Below are 11,350 nucleotides of genomic sequence, written 5' to 3'. Positions count from 1 at the left end.
CTCTTTAGATTGGTGTGATCATGTCCAAATATTTATTTAAAAATCAGCTTTTACCCATCAAAGTACTTTAGTGGTACCATAGAGGCAATCAACCTATTCTATCTCTGAGCAGCAACTATACACATTTGTGTATTTTTAGCTATACATTAATAGTAGACTACAAGAACACCCACATTGTCTCAGAACACTGTTATTTTAATAGCCTGAACATGTCTTGCTCCCAGTAGAGATCCACAGCATTGTTTCTATGCAACTGCGACCCTGGAGCGACAGAGAGGGCATCTGGATCTCAGCTACACAGGAGCCTTCCCCATGCTGACACCTGCTGCATCATTAAAGCTGATGCTTTGATCTAACTGGCAGGTGGGCTGTGACAATGAAGCCCTTTGAATTCGGGCCTTTTTTGACCCAGACCCGACAGAAATCCTGCTGCTCCTTGTGTTTTTCCCCTTGCCTGTTCTGTCATGGTTCAAAAGAGTTGGAGTTCATATTAGTTTTACAGGTACGATATTTATTTTATAACCTTGAAGCTCAAATACCTAATAGTTGTACATACATTCCACAAACAAGTATTTTTTTTTTTTTACATGCACCTGATGCAGAGACCTGTGTGGTGGAATTTTCTGAATTTAGATAAATTCGCAAAAGTAACTCGCAAAAGTTAAAACGTTTATTACCAGCTTACAAGTGGGGACCCAGCTCTCAGGCAGAGTTAGCCCCCCCGACGACACGACAATGAAGGCCTCTCCCAGGCCTGACATACGTCCACTGTCATGGGGAAGGCACAGTAACACCTCTAAGGAAGCTGAGGATAGGCAGCCTGCTGCACAACCTTCTCATGAACTTTAAACAGTTCACAGTGGAGAGTATCCTGATGTACTGCATCACAGCGTGGCATGCCAGCAGCACCAGGGAGGACCAGAGAGCTCTGCACAGGGTCATCAAGATGGCCCAAATCACCATTTGGACACAGCTGCAGACCGATCAGGCCAGATGTCTGGGCAGGGCCTCCAGGATCATCTGTCACCCAAGCCACCCTGCCCACCATCTATCCAAACACATGCACGCACCACAAGCCTGTAAAACAGCTTCTTCCCCAAAGCTGTCAAATTGTACACCACCCCCTCCCCCCCACCACACACACCCTACCTACGTACCCACTACAACACACACACACACACACTGGAGCAGAATCACTGACTGAACTCTATACTATGCAATGACTTTACTTGTTCACACTCTCTTGTATTGCTGTTAAATGAATGCCTCTATTTAATTATTATGCTACTATTTAATTGTGTTTTTGTATATTGTTTTCAATTCGGGGAGTGCCATCATAACAGCAGTGCAATGACAACAAAGTTTATGTCTTATGTTGGGCGCAGAGGCCTGTTGGTAGAAGACACCACTTAGGTAGGAGAGTTACCCAAGGACATGTTGTTTTCCCAAACTCGAAGGGGAAAAGTTTCGACCCACATAAGGGGGAGGGTAAGCATCAGCTTATCTCTCAGCTGTGGAATGCCCCTGAACTAAATGCTTTTTTAAACAGGAAATTCCAGATGTCCAGATTCCAGAATTCCAGACGTAATACTGGATTGCCACCTGCTGGAAGAGACGTTTCATAATCACATGCTTCATTTGATAGTGATGATGATATCTCTGTGTGCGAGCTGGAAGATGAGGAGACAGGGAATGAGGAGCGTGGAGTGAGAGGTGGACAAAAAGAGGATTGTCACAAAATGAGGATGGAAGAAATAAGATGAATGCATACAAAATAGGAGAGAATAGAAGAGAAGAGAAGAGAGGATAGTGATTGACGGAGAAACCATGGAGGGGCGAAGTAATAGAGATAGGATAGGACTGCCACATGTAATAGATGGGAGAGGGAAGGGGAAGAGGGGCAGAATGGAGTGTAATAGATGAGGGGTCGTAATTTTCAGCAATAAGCTATGGCACTTTTTTCCATTGGTCCATCGCAAGCTTAAAGACCAATGTGTGCTACAGCAAGCGCCATTAATGACATAAAAGCAACAGACTTCATGTAGGGGAGAGCGGGGTAATGTGAGACATTATTTACATTTGCTCTCCTCTAGGCGAGCTTAATTGATATATCATTAAAATGTACACATATCCCATTTATTCAGGATGTTTCCTAGCAATTGAAATCATCAGAATGTCTTCAAGACAAAGGGCAGTGAAAATATGATTGTTTTAAAAAAAACTGTCTTACTTTACACCAGCAGGGTAAAGTGAGACACACCAGAGAAATCAAAAAAGTGATCTACTTACTTTTTCCACTTTAAAACTACCATAACAACCATAACATGTTGTAACAGTAAGAATCCTGACAGCTAGATTGACAACTACACATTCCAAAACTTTTATCGGACTAGTAACAGAATCAAGGGGATTGGTCAATTAAGCATTTTTTTTTAAACGCTTTAAAGTAACTCCGAACAAAATCATATACAACATAATATAATTCAAAATGTTTTTGTTAAGATTCAAATGACGGATAGAACCAGTTAAGTTAGAACACAGTAGTCATAGGACCATAATCAGAACCAGCTAGAACAGCCTGGGACTCAGAACACAGGACTAGGTGACCCAGCTGGATTAGAACATCAGCCTCGTACTCCTTTTGTAAGGGAAAATGTATAGAACGCCGGTCATTATCATGAAAATAAGCCCCGACAGGGCGAACAGCACCCCGACGCGAAGGTTACAGTCATCTGAAGTGGATGGACCAGTGGAGTGCAGCTCAAGATTTGTCCGGTCTGACACCACAGATGGTGCAAACACTTCCTCAGGGAAAATAGCTTGGTTATACGGGAAAATCCCAGTGGACTTAAATCCAGAAGAGATATTCCGTTGTGTCACTGCTGACAAGAGCCAGCACCAACCTCTCCTTCATGGCAAGAGGGGAATGGGAATGGCTTGAAAACATAATTGTCACTTGACCACAAATGTGTTCCTTAGCCTAGATACAGGGGGTGTCTCACATTACCCCGCTCTCCCCTACTAGGGGTGGCACAGGAGTATGGAAGCCAGCTGGTGCCATGCTGTCAACAGACTTCATGTACAAGGGGTGGCACAGGAGTAAGGAAGCCCATTGGTGCCATGTGGTCAGTAGACCCCTTCTATATTTTGATGAGAGAATTTGGTTGCCTGGGCAGTAAATTGAGATTAACATACTCATACCCATGATGTGCATTTAGAAGAGAGAGCAGCATGGAACTATAAGTAGGGAGTTTACACTGGTGTCTGTCTCACTCACAGTCACTTAAGTTTCTGTCTTACTCACAGTCCCTTAGGCATCTGTCTCACTCACAGTCACTTAGGTATCTGTCTCACTCACAGTCACTTAGGTATCTGTCTCACTCACAGTCACTTAGGTTAAAGATTAACAGTCCAATGATGCCTATACCCCAAGGGGTCACTCTTCATTTGTTGATACAATACCTGTGTGGCTTGTGGACTGTGAGTGTGTGCGAGTGTGTGTGTGCGAGTGTGTGTGTGCATGCGCGTGCACACAACATATGCTTTGGGCTGGGCTGCAGAAAGACATCCTCAGGCTGATGATTTCAAATGGTTTGACCCACAGCTCAAGGCCTCAGAGCCACAGCCCTCATAACAGTGGCTGTGTGTGTGTGTGTGTGTGTGTGTGTGTGTGTGTGTGTGTGTGTGTGTGTGTGTGTGTGTGTGTGTGTGTGTGTGTATTTGTGTGTGTGTGATGAGTGTGAGTTGAGAGGTGACACTTCTATCCCCTTTGCAGCAATTACAATAGACTATCTCATTCTTGAGAATTTAGGTCGGCTGTGTGATAGAGGTTTGTGAAGCACAATGTCCACATCTATAGGAAGTCATCTGTTTGGGAGCCACCCGTAAACCACCCGTTAACCACGCGTTAACAGGTCTCCTTCCAAAGGGGTCTCATTAGCGCACAGTGGTTCTCAACAGGCTGTCAAAGAGGACAGACAAAGGGAATCCCGGTTTTCTGCCAGTTCGCTCTGTCAGCTGTCAATCGCAGAGCAGGCGACGCAAAATCAACGCAGTGATGGCGATGCGAGAAAAAAGGAGGAGGGCGGGACGACTGAATAAGCTGAGTGTTGCTATTGGCGGATGACGCTATCTAATTGTGTCGTTCTCTGCGTGTCTGCAGAGATGGAGAGGGGAGAGGGTGAGGGATAGAGAGAGGTGGGGGAGGGGGTGTGTGAGCGTCTGTTCTGCAGAAGAAGGGGGAGGGGAGGAGGGGAGGCAATGGGTGCACGAGCGCGCGAGCACGCTTAAAAGCCTCAGCGCGTTTTACCGCAGTATCACTGGACTACCCGCGCGCGCTGCGACACTCCGTCCGGTTTTAAGGGGGGAGAAAAAAACGTTCGCTCCTCACTGAGCCACGCGCATTTTGTTTCATCTCATTTTAACCACCACAGGCTGAGGGCACACCATCTTTCTAAAGCACCTGTTCAGATCGCCGACATTTTTTTCTTTTTTCTAACCATTCACCAGGGCCGGACGGATTGCCTCAGGGCGCGCGGTGTTCCGTTATACGGTGCCGTCTCACATTTCATCTCCGTTAGTTCCGTTATTTGTCCATCCGCCGCGAGTTGTATCGAGTAGACCTGACCGCAACCATGGCCAAGGAAGAAGAGGAAACGAAAGGAAACACAGGATCATGGACGGAGTTCTTCTGGAACCCCCGGACGCACGAAGTGATGGGGAGGACAGCGAGCAGCTGGGGTGAGTATCTAACCGCGCCAGTACCAATCGTGGCCTTCATTTCCCGGGCTCCCCACCCCACCCTCACAATCAGGGACTCCTCACTCGGGTTTACATGCTGCGGTACCAATTTGGCTCCTTGGGGCTTGAATGCATTGCGGAATTGGTTGTATGAGGCATCTGTGCCTGCTTTGTTACAGTAGTAAGATGACACACACGCACAGAGCCGGAGCAGCACTGGCAGCGTTACATAAGAGCCCAGATTCACCGCATCTGCAGATGACTTGGGCAGCTTTTTATTCACTTTGATTCACTTTGAGCGTTTATATGAATATATCTATGGCTGAGATTCACTTGCGGAGAATTTCAGTTATAGAGTATTGTGGACGGGATATCTGAGCCGGTGCACATGCTGTCGGTATCAGACCCAGCCTGGGTTTTCCTTTCTTATTTAATTAATTCTGGGTTCTACCGGAACCCGTTGCGCAATGCGTCTGATGGTGAGTGTGCGTATGCCCAGGTTCTTTTTAAGTCTACACGAGAGGCCTATATCATTTATTGTGGCACAATGCCATTGTCTGTCAACCGCCATCACCATGTGTGTGTGTGGATGTGTTTCAGAGATATTAAGCCCGAGATTCGGTCTACACAGTGGGGATGTGAATCAGGAGGTTACAGTCAGCAAGCAGAGCCTCCCGATCAATTGATTGGCTACAGCATGGCTGATACATATGGGCCTCCGTGCGCGCACCTACTGAGTCGCGCTCACACTGATAATAATAATGTCAGCGCGCATGCAAGGTTATCGTATGAGGTCGAATCATGGTGAGGATTGAATAGGCTGTTCTTCACAGATTCTGTGACGTGGTTCACGTGACATGACGTCGGTCTCTGTACAGAGACAGTCTGCCTCATCAGTTCATGCAAAGATGCCTTATTTTAGACTCTGTCATTCATCGGGGAGTCTCGGTGCCCTAAGAGCCTGTAGAATCGATCGCAGGCCCCGCATTGAGAGATGCTGCGCCAGCGAACGGGCGATTCGCTTGGACAGCGCGGAAGAGCATGAGGCAGATCAATAACCTGACGTGACGTGGATGCATATCACTCCACTGTGTGTGTATGTGTATATGTATGTGCTTGGGTGGATGGATATGTAAGATTGCAGCTGGAAAGAGAAAATGAGTGCCAATGACAAACACCACCCATTCATATGGCTTAACATCTAAGATATGGATTTATAATTAGTTATAAATGCAACTATAGCCACAGCTAACGGTATAGATAAAACATCCTGGTTTCTAAAGAAATGCGGAGCGACCCGATCGCTGTTGACTCCTCTGCGCCCTCTGTCGTGCCTTCAGAAAGCGCCTCAGTCGCAGTGGCCGTGTCTGCCAGTGGCACTGTCCTCACGGTCGGGTGGCGACGTCTGTCTCATTACTCTGAACCCTAGCTAATGTAATTTAGATCTACAGTACTAGACAGCTTTCCTGCTGTACACCACGGAACACATTACAGAGAGATGACACCATTATGATCGCCAAATTAAGGACATGCAAGGCTGTGATTCAAGGCACCAGGTCATCTATAGACATATATATATGTCTATTTTTTATATCTGCTAATCATATATCTTCCCATGGAGCCTAGTCATTTCACCGAGGTAACGTGTAACGTGTTAGCATAGTCTCACTGGATATTGCTGAATAGCCTCTGGTTGATCTTCTTTAACAGCCTTTTCATTGTGTCATTTTCCCCGATGTGATTTACAACATACAGTGAGTGGATTTGTTGAAGTTGTCTCAGAATAGGGAAGAACATAGCACTGATAAAGAGATAGATGCAGAACTAGAGAGGTGAAGCACGTGAGAGTGAGACAGGTTTAATGGACACACAGTGAACTGATGTAGAAATTAAATGAATTGTTAGGAATGATTAGATTGGCAGTTGATTAAATTAGTAATGGTTAGTGGTACTTGTAGTATTATGTGATTATATTACCTGAAGTGGAATACAGTGTAATCAGTATATTTTAACGTACATGAACACACTCAGATGACAAATATACACCATGAAGAGGGATGGGGAGAGCGCATCCATTTATGATTAATTCACTCTTTCTCCCTTAGTATTTGAAATTAGTTGAATGCTATCCCATACACCCTTTTATGCGCTCTGTGTGCGTGCGTGCGATAAAGAGAAGGGGTAGGAGACAAGACCAACAAATGCCCCCTTCCTTTCCTGGCCAAAAAAACCCGCCCTAAGCCAGGATTGACACAAAAACAACTGGATTTTGCTCAGCCCCAGAACCGCTAGTTGCAGGAGTACAGCTTGTATTTATGCAGGTGTGCATCTGTGTGCGTGTAAATGTGTGTTAGTGAGTGAGTAAGTGTGTGAGCGAGCGTATGTGTGTGTGAGTGAGTGTGTGAGTGACAGAGCGAGCGAGCGCATGTGTGAGTGAGTGTGTGAGTGAGCGAGCGCATGTATGAGTGAGGTTTTGAGTGCACCTAGATGGAGCTTTTTTTAGCCTATCTGCACTGACTCAGAGGCGTTCTGATGTTCTGCGCTTCTCCCCCGCCCCTCCTCTGCACTCTCCCTCTTTCTCTCTCATACACTGCCTGTCTCTTCCTCACTCCCTTCCTCTCTCTCTGTCCCCCTTTCACCCTCTTTCCACCACTTGCTCCCTCCTTAGGAGTTAACCAAGCTCTGTAGCTGACTCATCATACAAGCGTGGACGGAGGCCTCATTAGGCTGGCTGCTCCACTGGTGGGACTTCATTAGCGTTAGCCTCATTAGCTTCTGCCTCCCCGCATGGTGGCTCCTCCTGAGGCACTGAGTTCCACCCTCCAACTGCTTTCAGGCACAGGTCTATGCGGGACACACAGTCGGATCAGAGATTAGAGACACACAAACACATACACACACACACACACACACACACACACACACACACACACACCACACACACACACACACCACACACCACACACACGTGTGGAAAAGGAAAAAAGGGAGTGATGTACAAAAGAGAAGAAGAAATCTGAATTATTAGAGGAGAACAGCAGAGGTACAAGTGAGGCTATTCCTGTGATAAGGAGAGAAGGATGAAAAAGGGAGAGAGAGAGAAAGAGAGGGAGCTGAACAACATAAGCTTCAGGGAGAGCAAAGGCAGACATGATACAAAACGACAGAGCATGTACTCAGAAACACACACACACAAACGCACACATACTTACAGGAACACACACACACACACAAACACACAAACACACTTACAGACACACACACACACTAACACACACAAACAAGTACAGCCAGGGGCCAAAATGATTCACAGTGACCTAGGTTCGCTGTCTTTGTGCCCAACCCCCCCCCCCCGCGCACACACACACAAACTCACTTACAAGACCTCTATTGGCCACAGTCAACCTGCAATTTGCCACACACACACACACAGACACACACACACTCACTCTCTTACAAGACCTCCATTGGTCAACTTGCACTTTTGCCACACAGACACAGACACAGACACAGACACAGACACAGACACAGACACAGACACAGACACAGACACAGACACAGATACAGACACAGACACAGAAAAAGACACTCACGCACGCACACACACGCACGCACACGCACGCACACTCACGCACACGCACGCACACGCACGCACGCACACACACAGACACACACACACATAGAGACACACACACACACACACAGACACACACACACACACACACACACACACTCACACACTCACTTACAAGACCTTCATTGGCCATGGTCATCCTGTGGGAAATTTTGGTTGGGCTTTGGATTGTGTTTAGTGTGCGTCTAATTTTACTTTACACGCCATTTCATCTCCAGACTTGTCCCCAGATATGTGCAGACCATTGTGTGCACAGAATTAAGACATTATGCATGTCTTTGTTATAGTGTGTGTCTGGAAGTGTTTACGAGACAGAATGAAGAGAGTCTTTATACAGGAGAGAGACAGAGAGAGAGAGAGAGAGACAGAGAGAGGGGAAGAGAGACAGATTTACATAGTTTCAAACTTGTAGCTTTGGCAACAATGTGTTCATTCATTCATGCCAATAAAGCATCATTTGATTCGATTTGATTTGAGAGAGAGAGAGACAGACAGACAGAGAGAGAAAAACAGGAGAAATAAAGAAGCTGAAAGTGATGGAAAGGAGAGAGAGAGAGAGAGAGAGAGAGAGAGTGCCAGGGTGAGGTCAACTCTTTCCTAGACTCACCATGTGTTCCTCCACAATTATGTAACCCCAACAGTCTCAGCTCAGACAGAGATGGACAGATAGAGTGAGAGAGAGAGAAAAAGAGAGAGAGGATGGGGTGATATACAGAGATATAACTCTTACCCTGGAAATACATTACAGAACATATAGCCTGTTGTGTTTTTGGATCATTGCCCACATTGTTCTTGCAGTATAAAGTACGCTATTTCCAAACAGTTTAAGACTCATTTTAAGAAATACTCTCTATTAAAGAAGATGTGGACCATGACTTTATTTGACCTTTTATTGTTACCTGTGTATCTATTCAGACATTCAAGTCTAAAAACAAAATGAACATCAACACATTGCAATACATTCTTGACATATACACCTACATACAATCATCATTTACTTAGACATATGGTACAGTAACATCACTAATAAATTGGGGTTGCTGTCTTGCAATAAAGGCTAACCTTTCTCCTTCAGACCGCTATACTTGACCTCTACACCGTTGATTGCTTTGGTGGTGTTGAATGCAGTGGAAATTTGTCATCAAAAAATATCATTAATTATTTACAGTAACATGTCAATCGTCTTGACCGGTGCACTTCAAGGAAATTGCCTCTCGTTCAGCTGTCCAGAATTCCCCTGACAATTGTCCCTCTGTTGGAGCCAAGATGGTGGCCACCATATGAGAGCCGGAATGGTGGCTGGGGGCAGTGGCATGGTGAGGCACTGGAGCCGCACGTTGGTTACATTTTCATCCTGAATGTCAACAGACTGCCCTACAAATGCTCTGCCTCCTTCCCTATTTTAATCCGGCATGGACCACCATCCCCCCACTGATCTCTCTCTGCCTCTCATTCTCTCTCTCTCGTTTGCACACGCGAACAGACAAACACAGGCATATGCATAGACACATCCTGCCACACACACTCTCTCTTCCCCCCACCACCATTCTTTCCTGTATGTTAATCTGGAAGCAACTACCAGGATTAATCACATCAGGGGGTCTGTGTGTGGGTGTGTGTGTGTGTACGTACAAGTAACACAAGGTAATTCTGAGTAGAATTATACTTGGATTCTGAGTTTGTGTGTGTGTGTGTGTGTGTGTGTATGTGTGTGTGTGTGTGTGTGTGTGTGTGTGTGTGTGTGTGTGTGTGTGTGTGTGTGTGTGTGTGTGTGTGTGTGTGTGTGTGTGTGTGTGTGTGTGTGTGTGTGTGTGAGGTGTGTGTGTGTGTGTGTGTGTGTGTGTGTGTGTGTTTGTGTGTTTGTGGGTGTGTTTCTGTGCATTTGCGTATAGAAGCAGGTTTGCCATTCTGGATTAAGATGTATTTCAGCCTTCTGCTTAGAGTGTTATGAGACCATCAGGGAGGAGGAGGGGCTAACCTCAAACATCTCCAGCAGCAGGTATAATGGAAGATACCTGTGACCAAAATTTTAAAGAATAGATAGATAGATAGATAGCTAGATAGATTGATTGGTTGAATGGTTGGTTGAGTTAATAGAGGCAAAATAAAGTTAGCTAGAATGATGGACAGATAGATGGATGAGTGGGTGGATGGATGGGTGGATGGATGGATGGGTGGTATAGGTGGTATGGGTGCATGGGTGGATGGATGGATGAGTGATATGGACCGCCTACCTGCTGCTGAAGCTTTAGATGGACAAAGTGATGAATGGAGAGAGTGATTGAAAGGGAAGGATGTAGACAGAGGGAAACAGAGCAAGAGAGAGAGAGGGGGAAAGAGAGGGGAGAGGGAGAATGAAAAAGAGGATGACAGGGTTTAGAGGGAAAGAGGATTACCCTCGGTCTGTTCTGACATTTGGTCAGTGATGGGGGGAGAGCAAGAGAGAGAGAGAGAGAGAGAGAGAGAGAAGAAGGGCAAGCAGGAGGGGGGACACAAAGGACGGGTGTAGGAGGCGTCCAATAGGAGGAAATCTGGGTCACGTCTTCCGCTGATGATGGAACGTGTCACACCACCCCCACACCCCACAATACATCAGTACAATACACTGCTGTAAACTCTCAGAGGTACAGACCCATTGTATACAAGGATCTCAGACACGATATACAAACACACACACACACACACACACACACACACACCCACACACACCCAAAAACACACACACACATTCAGTTTCGGGTCAGATGCATCCTTGAACAGTGAACAGGCCACAGGGGTCAGGCTTGGGTCAATCCAATCACAGAATCAGCCTGCAATGTGAGTTAATGGCTCTATCCAGTTTATCACTTCAGAACTGTACGTGTGTGTATGTGTGTGTGTGGGTGTGTGTGTGTGTGTGTGTGTGTGTGTGTGTCTGATCTGGCCTAAATAATCCTAAACAAACTGTGTAACAACTTGCTCTTTCTACTCCGCACT

General features: G+C 46.0%; 1 protein-coding gene across 1 annotated transcript in view; it reads left to right on the top strand.

The window, feature by feature from the left end:
• Positions 1 to 4,634: 4,634 nt before the first annotated feature.
• The window catches only part of atp1b2a (ATPase Na+/K+ transporting subunit beta 2a), a gene marked incomplete at both ends in the record, with an annotated part of 11,416 nt that continues 4,700 nt past the window's right edge, over positions 4,635 to 11,350 (top strand). Inside the window, one exon of the mRNA XM_080859965.1 lies at positions 4,635 to 4,740. Within this exon, the coding sequence (XP_080716091.1) occupies positions 4,635 to 4,740 (106 nt within the window). The remainder of the gene's footprint in view (positions 4,741 to 11,350) is intronic.

This window comes from Sprattus sprattus, assembly GCF_963457725.1.
Source record: "Sprattus sprattus genome assembly, chromosome: 21".
Taxonomy (NCBI): Eukaryota; Metazoa; Chordata; class Actinopteri; order Clupeiformes; family Clupeidae; genus Sprattus; species Sprattus sprattus.
Note: the sequence above shows the minus strand (reverse complement) of the source record. Positions and strands in the feature narration are given on the sequence as shown.